This window comes from Pungitius pungitius, chromosome 2 (genome assembly GCF_949316345.1).
Source record: "Pungitius pungitius chromosome 2, fPunPun2.1, whole genome shotgun sequence".
Taxonomy (NCBI): Eukaryota; Metazoa; Chordata; class Actinopteri; order Perciformes; family Gasterosteidae; genus Pungitius; species Pungitius pungitius.
The window spans coordinates 5981416-6000090 of NC_084901.1; the positions used below are offsets into that span (position 1 = coordinate 5981416).

At 44.0% G+C, this 18675-nt stretch overlaps 1 protein-coding gene across 2 annotated transcripts; it reads right to left on the reverse strand.

Annotated features, from left to right (window-relative positions):
- Window positions 1–1422: 1422 nt before the first annotated feature.
- On the reverse strand, window positions 1423–16264 carry rassf8b (Ras association domain family member 8b). 2 transcript variants are annotated; one of them, XM_037461393.2, is made up of 9 exons: window positions 15943–16264; window positions 9551–9718; window positions 7640–7990; window positions 7343–7542; window positions 7040–7243; window positions 6873–6947; window positions 6599–6721; window positions 5777–5903; window positions 1423–5298 (listed from the first exon to the last, which is right to left on the reverse strand). In XM_037461393.2, the coding sequence occupies exons 2-9, from the start codon at window positions 9660–9662 to the stop codon at window positions 5183–5185; spliced, it is 1308 nt and encodes a 435-aa protein (XP_037317290.2). In that variant the 5' UTR covers window positions 9663–9718; window positions 15943–16264; the 3' UTR covers window positions 1423–5182. The 2 variants fall into 2 exon arrangements, with proteins under 2 accessions (XP_037317290.2, XP_037317289.2); XM_037461392.2 differs by having other exon boundaries at window positions 15807–16264.
- Window positions 16265–18675: the final 2411 nt, after the last annotated feature.

Genomic DNA, 18675 nt, shown 5'->3' on the forward strand with positions numbered 1-18675 from the left:
AGTTTTACTCGCTAACGAGACACTCTAATGCATCACCAAAAGTGAGAGCTGCTTAAGGGAAGACTATTAGACTTCATAAACAACAGCAGACAATGATGGCTGAAGAAAAAAAAAAAAACTTAACAGCATTTAAGGCTTCAAATCTTATCGTCGGGTGTGAGAGGGTCACAGATGTAATAAGAGCCCCTCTGACCCAGCTGTTGAGCTCCATTAAAGTATTAAATCAGAAATACACCGGGGAGAAAAGTGGTCAGATAAATCCTCCAAACTCCGTAAAGTATCAAAAGTTGAAAATCAATCTGAAGCTGGTTTGTTGTTCGGAGAAACTTTCATCCCGGTCGGTGTTGGCAGCGCAAAGCCGACCGGCCTGAGAGACACCTGACTCCTCAAGTGCAGGTGAAGAGGCTGCGGAGACGCTTCTTCCTGCAATTGAGACACATATTAAATATTAAGTTGTTTTTTATCCTTTGCAGATTTGGAAAAGGTCATCCGTGCTTTCATCTCGTCTCGTTTAGGCGACTGCAAAAGTCGCGCTCACGTCTCCGGCCTCTTCAGGTTGTGTTTTCTTTTTTTCTTCTTCTTCCCCATAACTAAGATCACGACCAAATGAAGCCACGTTGTAGGATGAGTGTTCATAACACATCGTGATATAATCATTGCGTGATATCGTTCCAAGTACTTTTGGGGATTTGGGGGGGGGATACAATAGTGGAAAGGCTTTCAGCCCACACGTTATAAACTTGTTTCTACCATTCCTCCATGTTGGAGAGGAAAAAGAAGCAATACTTCCCAGAGTCTGGTTAAGATTCTATTGGTGGCTTTTTTTTTAACCCTCTAAACCAAAGAGGCAATAACTGGATGGACTGTATGTTATATCTTTCGCTCCGCACTGCAATGCAAGAACAATACGGTTTCTTTTCATGTTTTCAATGCAAACTGGTGACTGGAGAGGAAGAAGATCCTTTGCCTGAGAGCTTTAACCCTTTAGCGTGTTTAAGGACCCCTTCACATGGTTCTTGTTTATCAAAACAAGTTGATGTGTGAGCTAAAAATCAATGAAGTCATGAGATATATTTCACCCAACATCTTTGTGACTTCACAGACCCGCCGTTTCCTGAAATGATTAGAGATGTTGTGCTAAACCGATCCCCACTGCACCTGCAGACTGCATCATTTGTACGGGAATAACAACCTGAAAGGCAAAAGCAACCTTAACCACAGTCAAATGGTGATTTGACTGTGGTTAAGGAGATTTTATGTCGAAAGGCCTTCATTATTTAATCAGTCAAAAATGTGTGTTTGGGAGTTGTGGGCTCAACAAAGATGTTTTGCAGATGTTTTGCAGATGTTAATCGCAAAACATCGAAGTCACAAAATCACACAAAATACTGTATTCAGATTCAAATCACACAAAATACTGTATTCAGCTTTGTATATCAGTTTATTCATTTCCTGGCATGTTTTTTAAATATATTGCATTCATTTATTTGTATATTTTAGATGACTCTTGAACTTTTTTAAATGTGTGGCTTAATGACGACCGAAAGAATAAAACATGTTAAAATCCTCAAAGTTAAAAAACATCTACTGGATGAACAAATCAGAACCTTTTCTGTATACAATAATTCGTCTACACAATGAGTCAATGCTATGCAGTTAGTCCACCACAGTTCATCTAAGTTATTCCTGATAATGATAACCCCAGTTTTTCTCCAGTTTAAGCATGAATCATGAGCCGGGCCGATACACTTTTACTTTGCAAAAATAGTGTTGCACATCTCTCAGAAGGAAATCATTATCTCTTTTGCGTCTGTCATGTGGGATCTAGGAGCCTATGCTACATTTGTCAAACAGATGCTCAAGTCCCCACGAGGGCGAAAACACAATTGAACTTGTCAAATGGCTCGAGACGTAAACAGCATTCATCCATGATTACTTTCTGCCCATTCTTGTCTGGGTGATTCTGTGCCTTGAGATATCCCTGAGCCGCAGCGTTTCTACTTCAGCTTTCCCAGCCACTTGATGGCCGTTTCCACGATGGCTCCATCACATCATTTGTTTTTGCTCCATTATTGAGAAGCACCAGTGACGGCACAATAGAAAGCACCCATTAGCGGTCTCTGTAAAACGTCACGTTTCAATGCAACGGGGTTATCCGTCGCATCCAAAGACGTCGTCTTTGCCAGGATTAGATCAAACTGAAAGACTGTAATGTGCAGGTTTTACTATTTTTCTGCTAGCGGCTGTGAGTTGAAATCTCAATCTGTGTTAATGCCAGCAAGACAAAACAGGACACAACAAAACCAAAAAATAAAATTCTCTCATAAATTGTTGGTTCCCTGAAAGCCAGTAATTAGGAGCCTGAATAGACCGATCACACATTATTGCATGCATGCACAGCTGCCTATTGAGCGACAGCATTAAGATCTAACCTCTAGAGCATTCTGCATATTTCTGACTTCTATCTGCATTTTTTATTTTTTTTTTAAGTCCGTAGACTGCTGTGATATGTAGACATTATTTACATGTTCTTCCCACCCGGTAAGGCATGCCATTATCCAAAAGCTTCCAGTCAAATACGACTCCCTTTATTAGCGGGTTACAGTTTCTGTGTCACAGCTGAGCTTGTTGTCATGACGATGATGCTGCATACTGAGGGAGAGGGAGGCGAGAGAAGAACTTTTGTAAATTTCCGACAATAGTTTTTCAAGTCGTGATGTGAATTCCTCCGGTTAGCGTTGAACAGTAGAGCAAACAACGAAGATTCGTCCCACCGGAGGGAAGAATTCACTTTGTTATCCTCACAGCACAAATACAAGCTGCTTCCTGTGGGCTCAAGTCAGGGTCAATAAGATATCAAGCTGGTGAAACGATTTCAAAGCTTGTGGTTGTGTATCACGCTTTGTAGACCGGTGAAAAACTCGAGAAAATTACAGTTCAATCAAAAAAGATTTGACTGAGTGGTTGAGGAAGTAATTGACTTTAAAAAGCAGAATCACTTTGACTGTATACCAAAAGTGCTCCTTATATCATACGAATGAACAAACATCACTTTAATGTTGCAGCTGCTTATGGTGGAGCCAATTTGAAAATATTCATATAGTGTTGGGTAGATTAACCTACAGTAAAACATCATAACGTATGGGTTGATGAGGCGTTGTTCATAAGGAAGTTAACTTGTGCACAATGTAGAAAGATACGACTGCACAAACTCTGGAACAGGAGAACCACTTTTGAATATTTGAGCAAAGACTCAAATTGAGAAAGATGCGTGTGAAACCCGGTGCTCTAAATTCCCACACTGTTTCAGACCCCAAAGTTGCACCCGTATGTAAGTTAAATGTATGCATTTTAACCCTATTCTTACAAAGCAAAGCATACGTTTCATGTTCTATTGAAATTGTTTCATGTTCTATTGATATATTTTCTCAAAAGATTTTGACAGTCTCACATCGGAGAATTCACAGGTTTGACAGACAACCACATACATTGAAATGGTTTCAAGTTCAAAAGCTTTTGGAGCCTTTTTTCAACCCAAACATTCCTGCACAGTTTGTGTGACTTTCATCCCAAAATATTCGGAGAAATGGCCTTTTATTCTGCGTTGAGAATAACATTTAATCAGAAATGGCCAAATGCAGTGTCCACCAGACTTTTCTGTATTTCCCATTTTTATGTCTTAGCAAAACTTCTTTCCTATCGAGTGGCAACAAGACAAAGAGCTCAACCGGCAGTCACAGCAAACCATGACTCCTTAAAGCATGATCACTATCTGACGCGTCAGTACATTTCACGGCTATAAGTTGCATTCACGTAAAAAAAGTACATTCATCTAACTATTAGTTTTTCACACTGGCTTTGGTTCACAAGAGACATCTTTAGTTCATTATAAAAATCTGATGGAACAAAAGATTGCAGTATGTGGGTGGAATACTGTTTAGAGAAGTGTGTGTTCGTGTTTCATGTATCCAGGGAAATGTGTCCAACAATCCAAGTGGCACTTCAGAAAATAAACTATTAGGCTAATGTGCGGAAGCGTTGAAACAAAAAAACAACACGCAGTCACGTTTGACCTATGACAACGAATAGAGACAGAGAACAGACCTCAGGCAGCTTCCACAGTTAACTTTCACACCTGTGAATAATGTATGTTTTGTCGCCACCTGGTGGTCAAACTGGGTATAGAGTCATCAATAAAATCTTCCCAAGGTGGATATACTCTTATGGCTCAAAAGGCCTCCATCATCACTTATGCGCATCACTTCTTTCATATTTCTGAGCTTTTGGAGAAAGTGCTCACGTGAAACAAAAGGAGAATAATAGCTCTGCACTAAATGAGGCATAAAACTGAACCCAAAGCCTAACAGTTTCTCCAGAAATGTTGAATAGTTAAAGATGTTCCTCTATTATCGTCTCTATCATTTATTTTATATGATGGGAAAACAATTTTCCGTTTTGGTCAAACACAAGAAGCAAATGCATTCCTGTTTAAAACCAATACGAAAGAAAATATAAATGACGCGTGAAAGAAAAAGCTACCGTTGAGTTACACTGACATCAGTTACCATGATTAGGTACCACCTGAATTGGTATTTTATCAAATTTATATGGCGCATAGTTTAGAAGCTACCTTTTAACATTATTGACGTCTGGTTTTAAAACCCCAGAGTAAGGCAATCAGATATGGCTAAGGTTGTAGCTCAGGTGTGGCGTTTATGCATGCTCGTGCATGGGTCGCATTTGTACATGTCCAAACTTTGCATCCTCCTATTTATAATTTACACACAATAACACACACACACACACACACAAAAAAGTGTATCTATTTTGCTGAAGCCTCCTCAATAACTTCCTGGCTCAGAGCTTTAAGAGGATTCTTCACTCAGCTACTGAAGTACAGGGGGTTTGATTGTTAGTTTGCGAATGGATTTTGACATCAGTTGGATTCTCAGTCCTTGGAAAATGGAAGACGAAGCAGAGCAAGAAAGAAGCGAAACAGATGAGAGAACTGTTTTTTTTTGTTGTTGTCTGATACCTCACTCATCCTCCATCCTTTGATTCAGTGCCTTGCTCGGCAGCATTTCAGCAGTTTGGGGAGCCTTCCGGTCAGAAGGAACGCCCCCCCCAGATACCTTCAGGCCGACCCTGCTGCTCAGATAATGTCTCCCGCGCAGTTCGGGCCTCAAACGTAGATGCCTTCGGGGTTGAGGCTGGACTTCCCTGCGCTTTGAAGGGTGCGAAGGTTGCTGGGTAAAAGCCGAGAAGAGCCGTGTCTTTTCAGAGAACCGGAGTCCACTTCTGTAGCAAGAATCAATACAAAAAAAGGACACAAAATAGACTTACACATCATGAGGCTCCTCCAGCTCCTGAGCGTCTTGTAGATAATTTCAGTCAATGTGTTCTATTAATACATTGAATCAAACAAAACATTTTCCTGGGGATTTGGCTGTTTAGAATGAAAGGAGGGATTTTCCTTTTGAAAAAACGGTGAAACTCTTCTCGGGCTGCCAGTGATTCTGGTCCATGTAATGGGTTTACTGACTTAAGCTGTTCTTTCACAACAGCTCAAGTCTACAGTCCACTGTGTCCTTCTCAGGGTGACCACCAGGTGACACTGTCTACACTCACACATGAGGACAGAGCATGAAAAGTACTTCAGTCAAAATTAAGTTAGCTATGAAATGTAACTTCATTAAAAAGGTGACGGAAATGTGGCAATGGTCTCAGTCTGTGTGTGTGTGTGTGTGTGTGTGTGTGTGTGTGTGTGTGTACGTGCCATTGTTGTTTTCTCCTGCAGGCTGAGCCGGCAGCACGGTGACCTTGGTGCCGGTCTGCTGAATGAACTGCTGCAGGTTGACCTGTCGCAGCTCTTTAGTCAGTTGTTCCAGCTCCTGCTCCTTCTCCTGGGAGGAAAAAAAAAATGTAAAAATGATACACCTATGGTGCATTCAAATGAATACGTACAAAATTAACTCCTCTCTTAATTCCAAACCGGATCTACTTTCAGCATTCAATTATCTACATGTATACATTTGTTATTTAACTGAGGTGGATTTACTATGTGAAAAACAATAACGGATCCCACTGTGCTGAGGATCAGTCCAAAAGTCTTAAAACAGCAAAAGACGAAAAGTTCTCTCCAAGATGCTTAACTGGAGGCGAGGGATTGTGTACTTATTCAGGGCCCTCTCTAATCAGACAAAGAATGCTGTAATACCTTCCTTCCCTTCCCCTTCTCATTACCTCATGCTTCCCACACCCCACTGGAACTCGCCGGTACATAGAGCACAGCCCTTCATACAGGGATGCACGCCGCCATGGATCCAATACACATCCCCGCCAGCCAGAGATTAAACTTCCCTTCACTGCCCACAGCTTAAACAAGCTTAGATTGCTATGGTTCCACCCGTGTGCAGAGGACTGAATTTTCCCACACTCCAATAAAAAAAATATATAAAACGTTTTCTAAAGCAAAACTTCAACATCTGTGTGTATTCGGGGGTTGCCACGGGTGCTTTAAATTCCTCACAATTCTCAGGCCTCGGTGTGAAAAAAAAAAAAAAACGAAATGAAAATCGTAAATAGAATCTGAGCTGACCTGTAATCTGCTGCTCGATTGGCCAAGTGAGCGTTCCAACGCCCTGCAGCTGCTCTCCAGACGGGCCGTGTGTTGGCTCTGCGTTTCAAGCTCTGCCCTCACCTTCTCCAGCTGGGCTTGCACCTGGAAGGTTAGGGGGAGAAGGCTAAAGCTCATCATGCATTTGTTTTTTTAAGTGAGCGATGGGCAGACGTGACAGGAGGGCTTATTTCATGAGTTTAATGTGGTGAAAACTTTTGTTCCGTGGGACGTTGCAAAACAGGCCAGCTCTGACCTCCTCCTCGTTGACCCTCTGGTTGAGCTCGGCCTCCTGCTGCAGCTGCTCCTGCTCCAGGCCTCCCTCCATGCGCTGCAGAACACGGCAGATGATTCGTCGGATGGAATAGCAGAAAAAAAGCAAATTCCGATTTTCATTCATGTGGATGGGACCCTGCGGCTCACCTGTATGTGTGCCAGGTACTCCGAGAGCTTGACTTCGCAGTCGCGCACGCGCCCCTGCAGCTCCGCTAGCTGCAGCCGGAGGAGCCGCTCGCTCTCGCACTCAATGTGCAGCTCGTTCTGCCAGAACTCCTCCTCCTCCATCTCAGCAGCGTTCCTCCTCACCTGCTGCTCCAAATGCAGCAGCTCCTCCTCCGCGCTTCCTCCCTGGAAAGAGAGAAATACCCACCAAAAGAGAAATGTTTTAATAGAAGACGGAAGGAAAAGCAGAGTCTGTCGACACGTTGCGGCTGAGGTTCAACCCACTTCATCGGCGGCGGCCTCCTCCCAGTCTTGCAGCTCGCCCTCGCAGCCCAGCAGACGGCTCTCCAGGGCCTGCAGTTTGTCCCGCTGCAGCTGCACCAAGCGGCTCAGCTCTCGGGCCGGACTCCCGGGGACGGATCCGACTCCGACACCCCCAACCCTGCTCAGGCTCAGACTCACGCCGCGCTGCTGGGGCTGTTTGGCTGGACGGACAATCCGTTTCGGGAGGGAGAGGATTAAAACTACCGCCCGGCGTGACGGGCGAGCTTGAATCAAGTGAACACGCTGAAAGCGCACTACCTTCGGCGTCTCTGCTCTTCCCAAATATGTCCCGCAGACCCTTGGCCCCGGCGGTGAAGGTCAGAGACTTGCGCTTGGGTTCCCTCCGCCTGAGCGAGCGGTCCGTCCCCGGCGGGCGGAGCTTGGCCAGAGGCGGCAGGCTCTGGCGGTGGAAGCACCGCTCCGGGACGCGAGCCAGCCCGTCGGAGGCGGGCCTCTCGCTGACCGACGGGCCGGTCCGCTGGAGGATGAGCTGGACGTCGCAGGCATATTGACCCCACTTGTTGAGGGACACCACGGGGTTCTCCTGCGGTGCCAGGTGACGTTCTGTCTCACGCCATTTCTCGATCAAAGTGTATCTGCCAGTGCGTCCTTGGACAAAAAGAAAAAGACAATTGACGGCATATAATAAAGACAAAATCAGCTTCTATCGGAGCACAGAATACAGACCAATTGTTTTAAGTTATGTTACAGATGAGGTCATGAACGTCCATCCACTCATCACGATTCAGCATCATCATAAATCAAAACTTCAGGATGGCTGTGGGGTTGTTGCTTTTGTTTGTTTGCTTTTAAACAAGTTAAACACTTTGTATAGTTGGTCTTGCTTACTCTCAGGCTGAAGGTCCTCAAAGACCTGTCCTCAGTCCCCTTGGACACATGACTCACAAACAAGTCACTTTCAGTGCAGCCTACACCCAGATTTTTGGCCCGTAAAGAAAGTTGTATAATCGAATGGCTCGATGCTTCTTTGAGAACTCTGTAAGGGTTCAAAGTTTTTCATGGCACGCTTTAAAACATTAAGTTCAAAGGGCATTGGGAGGAAGAGGAAAGAAAGAACTAATTCAACTCTTTCACAGTTCTCCTGCGCCGCGTTGGTCGTTTGAAAGAACTTCACACGCACTTTTAGGGAAAGAACTTAACAGTAGGAACATTCAATTCAACAAAGAGTGATAGTGTTGGAAAACGGTTTCGTTCAATGGTTCCCGGCTTTGTGTGTGTGTGTGTGTGTGTGTGTGTGTGTGTGTGTGTGTGTGTGTGTGTGTGTGTGTGTGTGTGTGTGTGTGTGTGTGTGTGTGTGTGTGTGTGTGTGTGTGTGCACGGCTACATTCTTGTGTGTGCAAATGCAGATAAGACTAAAAACACTGGCGTGGCCACACCCTTGTCTCACACAGCAAGAGGAGCTTGTAAAAGAGGCGCATTCATCACCACTGCCATTCAAATCAAAGTGTCCGGCTCTGCACAAAAGACTCGGAGAACACAAAGGACAGTGAACGCCATAACTTCTGCTACACTGGCACCATGAAAGACGGGTTGTTGCTCAGAGAAAAAGTTGAATTTGGGGCTGAAGGTGAAATCCCTGAAATCGTTTTTTTCAAAAACAGCCGATATTCTTGCAATTTTATGAAATCATATTATGGTCTCGCCTTCGCGGCAGTAAACACAATACAATCCATGCAATTAGTAACATCGAGAGAGCGTGGCAAATTATTTCTCCTCAATTGCACAGCACGTAAATAGACCAAAGTCTGCAGCATGACTCATCTCGTTTTGCTCAGCCCATTTATGGTGAAAATCTCTTTGAGCCCTCTAGTCACTTTTTATTTTACTGCAATTTATCATCTCCAGTACGTCTAACAAACCGCTCGGCCGATATCGGACAGAACACACAGCAAATAAAAATCCCTATTAGGATTTATGTGGAGATAAATACAATTTACACCACCTCAGTGTGAGGCAGAGGGAGAAGATTTGATCTCACCAGGGCTAAATCCACTCTTCTGGTCGGTGGTCATTGTCATGTTATTAGTTTTTTTGTGTGTGTTTATATCAGAAAGTCAGATATTTCACATCTGCAGCTCATATTCTTGTGTCATTAGGTATTTTCTTTCTGCTGGGAACACCATGTCTGCACACCCATTCACATCTTACCAATGGCTTGTGCCAAAGCAATGACCACTTCCTGGCATGTGGTGAATTCGGTGACGCCGCACACGATGCGCTGCACTCCGTCCACCCAAACTTTCAGCTCCATGACCTTCATCCAGAGGCCCTCATTCCTCCACACCACAAGGGGGTGCTAATGTTTAACTGTCCATCCTTAAAAGGGAAAAGAAAAAAAAAAGTGGCATGATGATTTTTTTTGTTGTTGTGATAAAATGTTATACTGCACGCAATTGAGTTGCCATGAAAAGGAAAACAATTCAGGTTCAACAATTCATTTTTTATAAAAAAATGGAAGTTAAGGCAATAACACTGCACAATACCTCTGGCCATATTAAACCTTTGTCAATTCCTAAACATCCCAGTATGGCTTTACAACCCCTAAACAACCCACTTACTACAACACAGATGGAAAAAGCTAGCATCACACGTAAATGTCACCAGCCTCCTGTCAACAAACAACGACGCACAACACTTGTTTAACCGTTTCCTGTAATGCTGATGAATTGCTCTGAGAACACACTTGTGGCGCAGTGATCGTGACCGTCTGAGGGCCTCGTCCAATACATTTTTCATTTGCTGGTGTCGGGGCAGAAAAGCTGACAGCAGTTGCATGCACGCAGAATGAGAGCCATTTTAAACTGCTGACACAAGCGCCTCAGCGGCGAGGCAGTCATTACGAACCTGGCAAGGCCGCGGGCGACAACGGGGCCGGCGCAACAGAGCAGTGAAGGAGCTGCAGCCTAATGCTCAAACTATCGCAACCCTACTGGGCGAGAGCCATCGTTTTCTTCCTGAACGGACCATCAGTTCGGCTCCGATCCTTGACTTTCACGCCGCTTGGGGCCTCCCTTAACAAGTTAGGGGCCCTCCATCTTCATCACAGCTGGAATGGGCCCCCCCCCCAATCCCTCCTGCAATTTAACTAGCCCCCCCCCCCCCCCACCCCTCGAGGCCTTTTTCTACCGAGGCTGCATTACGTTGCTCGCTCCTCTGCGCTGGAGGCATCTGGTAAGGGCAAGGCCAACCTCTGGTGGGGGACGTGATGATTTGTAACTGCAGGCAGCCCCTGCAAACTGCACGTGAACCGTGATGCGCGTAAATTAAACCCGTATACCCGTGAATAGAGCTCAGGGGAAAATAATACAAAGAAGACAGTTTAACGGGTTGCCACAAGAAACTGGGGATAGAAAAAGATACAAATCAACATTCAGTTTGTTGGTGGTTCGGGCAGAAAGTCGGGGAAGGAAACACGTCCCCTTTGTTAAAATATTATCTCTTAAGCAAGAGGTCCTTCAAGTGTAACCAGTTCCAATCTGAATTCACTCTTCATTTGGAAAGTTTGACTCAAAGCATAATTCAAAACAAAAGCTCCATGACATCTTTTCATAACGCAGCCCGACAGATGACGTAATGAGGCTTTTAAAACGGTCACAGCTGCAGTGGAAACGTTGTGATGCAATGCTCATTCAATGACTGTTGATACTGAAATCTCACCGGGAAGAAGACCCAGCGTTGGCACAAGCTTGTAAATCGGCTGCCTCCCTCCATGTCTCTCACACGTGGATACTTTCTCTCACACACACACACTTGGTATGTGCACATCTGTGTGCAAAGTCGTACTGAAGTCATTCACTCCGCTATGATACATCATCACCCTTTAGTAAAACAGACAGAAAATTAAGCTGGAGCAAAGTCAAATTTCACTTCATCCAAGTCTAATCGAGTCAACTATGAGAGACTTTAATATGCAAATGCTTTTTGGCATGAAGGCATAATATTATTACTATGAAAAATAAAAAAAAAGAGACACGAGTATAGCTGGGCGAGTTGCCAAATATGGACACCTTGGAGTGTATTTTCAGGTCTACAAGTCACCTTTTCCAAGGTAACCTTTATATTTAATCAACTTAATTCAGATCCTTAGAGGCACCTCTTGGCTACACCAGTGCCGACACAACAAATATGAAATATGATCAAAGCTAGAAGACAAACTTATTACACTAACACACTTTAGTCCTTGACTTACATGCTCCCAATGGCCCTCTGACACAAATATTACGCCATATGCTGGTAGCTTGGAGAAGCACACAGCAGCTGTGCATATTTCAAGATATAGGTATTTATAATTTCATTTCCGATGATAAAACAGCGTCTTATAAATCACTCAATAGCTAACGTCACAGGGACCCACACCAAGTCTTGTTCCCGTATACAGGATATAAAAGCTCAATTTCAAACTACTTCTTTGCCCAACAGCATCAACCCTGCAGTCTGTTTTCTTCAATAGTGACTTACAACGCTTGAATCCCTAAAAGCCGTTGCTGCGTTCCGAATTCATCATGCTATTTACGCACTTTTCTTTTCTGGTTACGCCTTTGATCTAAATTGCAGTCACTTTGAAGCCCCCCCCCACTGCAGAGAGGGAATAAATAAATCATACATGCTACATTGCGAGTGTACACAAACGAGTGCGCTCCGACATGTGGGGTTCTATTTCAGTTCAGATCCTTGTAAATGTATACCGTCCATATTTAGTCTCGGACTAAGCGCCACATCTCCAGAGTGACTAACCTCCGACCCTGTGGGAAATTTCCTTTTCCATTAGTCACAGTTTAGTAAACACAGAGATTCACCTTCCAACTGCACACTGTGAATCCTTCACAAATGAGTTATCCATTTATAGAGAATCCAGCACATTCTCACAGAGTGACTACAGGTTTAGGTGGAATTATCTGTATTTAGCTTATGTTTAGCCTTGAAATGTCAACAGTGTGGAGCTGTGTATATTTTGGGGGAGGTGTTTTTTTTTTTGTGGTTTTGGACAACTGTTGCTGCCGAAACGTGGTTTCACGCACACACAAAGATGGCTGTCTCTTCTCTGTCTGACTGTTGTGCTAAACATAGCGGTGCATTCAGTTTCATTCTCGGGATGCCACAAGAAGGCAGATCTCTGGTGGGGCAGCGGAGTGCTTCCTGTACGTCATTCTTCAAACATTTATTAAAACGGATCAGCACAAAAATGCCATTTAAGTCCCCTTTAATATCAAAGATGAGCATAGGTGCAGAGATGTTATGATTGAAAGGTTTTAAAAGAATGGCTTTTAATTTCACACCATCCACAGGTATTGGGTTTAAAATCAAAATACAAACTAAGGAGTTAATACCCAGCCTTGATTTGGCCCAGAGCTCCCTTAGTCCCTCACTTAATTACACTTTAATAAACTCATTGATTGAGTTTGAACCCTCTGACCTGCGCTCATCTCACCAGCAGTCTGCCAACAACGAACACAAGTTAGGATTTGTGACAACATTACTAAGTGAAAAAATAAATATATTGTGGCAATTTAACTATACTACTTTTAGAACAATGTACTTGAAACGTGCACATTTCTGACATACTAAAGAACACTTTTAAATGTTTAATTAACTGAGATTTGTAATATGCAGAAATATGTTTTAATTTCAGTTATTTTTAGACATTAATTAGTAAAGCTGTATAGAGAAGACGTGGAGTGAAGCGGTTTAACAACCTCAATGATGCAATCGGGGACCAATTTTTGAAGCAACAACGAGGTTGAGGCAGCAAGAGGGGGTCCAATGAAACAAGTGGCGCGCAGACAAAAGAGCATGCCATGCCACTGTGTGTGTGAGTGTGTGTGTGTGTGTGTATGTGTGTGCGCACGTGTGTGTGTGTGTGCGTGAGCCCACATGGCTAGCGGCATGACTGGATGCAAACAATCCCTCACCATGGCGACACGGCCCTGGCTTTGTCCGAGGCCTTACACAGATGACTGGATTGATTGGAGGGCACGGTCAGGGAGCGCCGACCAAACAGTTCCTGACAATTAAGAAGCAACCCCTATTTTCCTGTCACTTCCTCTTTGTTTCCTCTGAATGTGGGCTGCAAGAAAACATGGAGGTGGATGCTCCTGCTACTACTACTACTACTACTACTACTACTTCAGCAGGGTTTCTCAAGCTCAGAAGGAAGTGGGCTCTTGCTGCTGTAAAGTTTTAGAGATTGTCTTGTTGGTGGAAATGAAGTTTCAACTGCAGCGGTCATACAGTGTAGTTGACCTCTTTTCAAAAATTTGTATATAAGTATATAAAGTGCTATGAATAAGGCCATGGCTATTTTAGGCCATAAGTAAATATGTTAACACGGGTTGACAGCCATGCTAGCAGCTCTCTGAAACATTGCTAAGGCCCAGCATTGCTTTGAGTTGAATGCTAACAGCAGCATGCTACATCTGATATCATCAGACCCCATGTTAACTATGTTCACCTTTGTAGTTAGCTTGTTGGTGTGCTAACGGTAGCTCAAAAGAAATTAACAAAAAAAGCATTGACAAAGTTTAAACTCGACACCAAACAAAGTAAAGGCCAGATGAGAGCGCAAGATAAAAAAGTTTTCATAATCAAGCCTGACTGAGCGTGCAGTCAGTACAAAATGTTTTTGCACTCCATCCAGTAGTTCAGATATTTCCGTCTAACAAAGAGGACGAGCCACATTGGCATCTGTAGAGCTACAACACAAAATATGCTCATGTCAGCATGTGTTTCAAACATTAAAGGGCTAATTAAATCAGGCTTTGACCCGCGTCCTCGAACTAAATGTCCCGTTTCTCGATGGAGCGTGGCGGGGGGCTCTCTGGCCCTCACGGCAAAATATGCTCATGCCTGTGCTTGAGTTGGCACACAGCCTCGTATCATTCAACACTAACTCATCCTTCCAGTTTCTCCCCTCTGTTCCTACTACATGCACTGTGAGTCCACCCTGAGATCTGAAAAGACATAAAAACTACTCAAACGAGAAATTGGATCAAAACAGACACCTTGCAACCTCCCATGTTGTTCTTCATTCCACTTAGGACGTGTGCTCTGCATGCTGCAGCTGTGTGCTGCACTTCGACATCGACTTGGTCAGCTGAGGCGAGCGAGGTGGCCGCAGGTTGGACATAAAGCTGGAATAAGCCGAGTGGAAAGATTGGGAGAGGAGTCGGATAGGACCAGCTTTCGATTCGGGAAACCAACAACCATCGATCCTGCCGGATCCAGTGGAAGATTTTCTCTTGTGAACAAACAGGCAGTGATTTATTTAAATAAAGTGCTACCAAAGTGCTTGGATCAATCCCCACATTGAAGTTGGGTAAACAAACTGCCCGTTTGCAGTCTCAAAAGTTAAATCTAATCAGCTTGGTGGAGACAATAAGCCTTTAACCCTGTAAGACTGGGAGCTTAGCGGACATGGAGGTGGTGGGAGGGGGGAGTCTGGACTGGATTTACACTGCAGTCTGTTTAATTGTGGTATCTTACTTTAAGGAGCACATGTCCGACATGTTCACTAACTTAGATAGCCAAGCATTTGAAGACTTTTCAAATGCATTTCTCTGTTTGTTTTTTTTACATTTTATCAACCAAAAGATAAATCGAGAAATGAATAGTAGTTGCTGTAGTTGCTATTAGTTAGTATTTAGTTTGAAAATACATCTTTAGACATAGACAAAATCCAAACTGGAGAACATCAGGCAGGAGGAGGATGTCCCTCATCTTCAAAAGTTGCAATAGTAGTTCAACTAACATAATCATTAATTCCTTCTATGTTCACACACGTAAAGAATCTGTTCCTTCGTTGTTTTTGTTCCTGCCACGGACCCAATATCAATGGGTTTTGCTCTCGCTCCCATATCCCAGATGTACTTTCAAGGACTTCTCTAACCCTCTTACTTTAGCTGTATGACTCGGATGATGGGACTGTGAATGATGCCACTGCTGAGTGAGCGCTTATTGCCCAACTCTATTAAGAGATTCATCACCGCAGGGCTCAGCAGATCCACTCACACACTGACCACTCACGCATTTCCTGCTGCCTCATGCATCAGTTATGTGCAACAACCATAATCACTCCCATTTAAGGATAGAGGAAGGTATCCTTGTGCAAAGTAAACAGGCTGTACAATAATGCTCTGCCACGTTCGTATTTCACAAGAGGATGAGGACAAACGCAAATGAATCTGACCCAATTGCAAAACAAAGTTATGCAACTACAATTGAACAGCGATTGCTCCGTTTTCCTGTCTTCGTAATGAAGAAATACACACTGGACATTCACTATGAACGGATATAACCGAGGTCGTTTAATCGCCCACAACCGTGCGTTTTTAAAATGTTGCCTGATCTGACGCATTCAAGCTAGATCCACCGACCGCATTCAGTCCCGTGCAAATCCCCGACAGCATACCTGCATTCAGCATTGGATCCCTGCGTGCACGAGCATTTCAACTCCCCCCCCCCGTTGTGCTGCAGCCTCAGTGGGTTTCTCTCTCTGTCATAAAAAAAAAGAAAGAAAGAAATAAAAAAGAAAAGAAATCCGCTACTTTCAAACGCTTGATCTGCGGTGGAGATCCCGTTTATTCCGCGCTCGTCCGCGCCCGCGTTGGGAGTCCACGGCGCGCGCGCACGTCCCCGCCTGCCTCGCGGTGCGTGGATGTAAACACAACGTCCGGCCGGTTGTCGGGTATCCGACTCGAGGGGCTCCCCACACATCCGCCGCCCTTTGCCCCACTCGCGAGGGGTAGAACCGCAGGGCGGGTTTGTTCAACTGCGTCGGAGCTGAGCTGGGACACCGCAAGGCATGACGGACCGGTTTAAAGCCGCAACGCGCACCAAGCGGACCGCGGGATGGACGCGCTGTGCGGGCACGCGGAGGCGGAAGCGGCGATTTTTAAAGGGGGGGGGGTTATATTAGGTCAGGTGAAAAGCGGCGTTTTCAGACATTGTATCCATGAAGAAACAAAACAATAGACAGAAAAGGGACTTTCCTGTATCTGTATTGTTTGTGTCACGATCTTAGTTTTTTATTAAGAGTTTGACTGCATTTATCCGTTGTGTTAGTTGGCAAATCCCTAACCTGCCTATTAATAATTATTTCCAAATTTTAAACAACTTATTTATATGGGAAAAGTCTATCCTCTGTGTTAAGTTCCCACACTGAAGTTGCACACTGAACCATCATTGGCTATGTGACGTCACAAAACCCTGAACGTGAAACAGACTTCTAGTACCAAACTCTGCAAACATACGTCATTCTGCACAGTGAAGCTCAAAACATTTTGAACACAGCGATTTGAATAAACACTAATTATAAGTTTGACTTTGAGGAGGAACATTTGTCTGTTTCCCATTTCAAAGTCAAAGTATTTAAGTCAGTGTTCTGCGCCAGCTGGTCTGCAGGGATTTCAGTTCTTCAATAGCATCTTAAGATTTAGAAAAACAGTACATAATTGAAATGTATATTCCCGCTGCTGGCATATATTTTATGTTTTGATGCTTCATGGCAACAGCCACTAAGCTTCTCTTCTCAGTACTCTAAATGCAGCCATGGAATATCACCAGCATTGGCTTTCAATGCATCTGTGATAAGTTTTCCCCATCAGGGCAGCATAGTGTTTTATTTACTAGATGCATTTTACATGAAGATCATTTATTTTCTTAGATAATGTGATGTATGTTTGAGTCCTTATTCAAATTCCATCCAACACACCTGTCTTTATGTCTCACAGCATGAGTCATGACAACAGTCTGTTTTGCTGATCAAGCACAATCACAGTTGACCTTCAGCCTTTCAGGATACCATACATGTCCGTGCAGATATGACGCGTTGCATATTGCGCGGGAAAAATTGTTATTTCTTTGCTCAACACTTGCTGCATCTAGTGTTTAATCTGATCTGTGACGCTCTGGCGAACCCATTTACTCCTCTGATGCCTTTACACGAGCCATAAATTTGATGAAACCCACAATATGGTTCTGGCTCGAGCGGGCTTGAATTATAATAGAACAAAATTCCTCCATTTTGGTCGGCCTATACATCAGATAAGAACCCAACTGCAACATATGATTCAGCTGTTGTGGCAATCAAGCCATTTGGGATTCATGTTTTCTTGTGGGCGTTGGTGACAACGTTTGACAAAAGCTGTCAGGATTTAAAGCCCCGTCTTTAAAATGAATGGCCACCATTGACGGGCCCCGGCTATAGTGCCGCAGGAAATGATTAAAAAGCAAAAGCTGTTGTTCATCACAGAAAAATATCATTTGAGCATTTCAAGCCCAAAACACCGGAAACGGAAAGAAACCAAAGTCATGGAGGTCCCTTTACAGGTGTTAAGTCACTCCCTTCCTCCCTTCCTCCCTTCCTTCCTTCCTTCCCTCCTTGCACAGCCCCACCAAGCATGAAGCGGAGCAGCGATCTAATCAGCCAGCACAAGTGAAAACACCTGTGTTTGTCCACAGCGGCACCTGCTGCCCCAAACCTCGTTATAATGTTCAGTGCTTAAAGTGGAGATTTATCTGTTACTGAATTAAAACCAGCCGCACCACAAAATGAAGCTCAGTTTTTTCTTACACTTGGGCAGGTTTTTGCGGCGCCAAATCAAATGCGTAGAAGATTTAGCGTTAGCTTGCGCCGTGTGAAATGAGGCGTAAAAGAAGCAAGCCGTAATCATATGATTTCTCACAATGTGAAACGGTCTCCAATTTCAGTCAATTGGTTTCGAGTACAGAGACACACGTTTTCATGGGTTTCCTTTTTCAGAGTCGCTAAGCACAACTTCTCTGAACGTCTTCCAGCTCCAAAACTAAAGTTGGGTTTGGGCAACAAAACCACAGTTTTTAGGGGGTGGCAGTTAAAATAACTATGCAGTTAGTTCTGGACAACAAAGCCGCTTAGCTTCATGAAAAACGGTCCATGCACGTTAAGTTTAGGCTACGGAACCACGACACGACACTTTGGGACTGATGGTTAGCTCCCTCCCTGATCTTCTCTCCTCTATTTGACACTTCAAGCTGACATATTTCACTTGTGTAGTATTTCACATCTGCATCAGACACGGGACAGAGACTGAGGGGGAGGGGGTCATTGTGTGCATTCAATTGGGTTCAAGCTAGAGACTCGTGGAAACCTTATTTCTTCCCAAGGGAAGCGTTTCTTTTAACACCAGCAATACTAGTATTTGGTCCTCATTTGTCTTTGTAGTAGATTAGTAGAAAAGCACTTTTTAAACAGGTTCAAGAGATGAAATTGTCAGTGGAGTTGATGATCACATGCAAGA

Coding starts and splice junctions, on each gene's coding strand:
- rassf8b (XM_037461393.2), bottom strand. CDS start 9,662: ATGAAGGTCATGGAGCTGAAAGTTTGGGTGGACGGAGTGCAGCGCATC. Junction 7,543..7,639: donor GAAGAGCAGAGACGCCGAAG/GTAGTGCGCTTT, acceptor TTGTCCGTCCAG/CCAAACAGCCCCAGCAGCGC. Junction 6,722..6,872: donor AGAGGGTCAACGAGGAGGAG/GTCAGAGCTGGC, acceptor CTAACCTTCCAG/GTGCAAGCCCAGCTGGAGAA.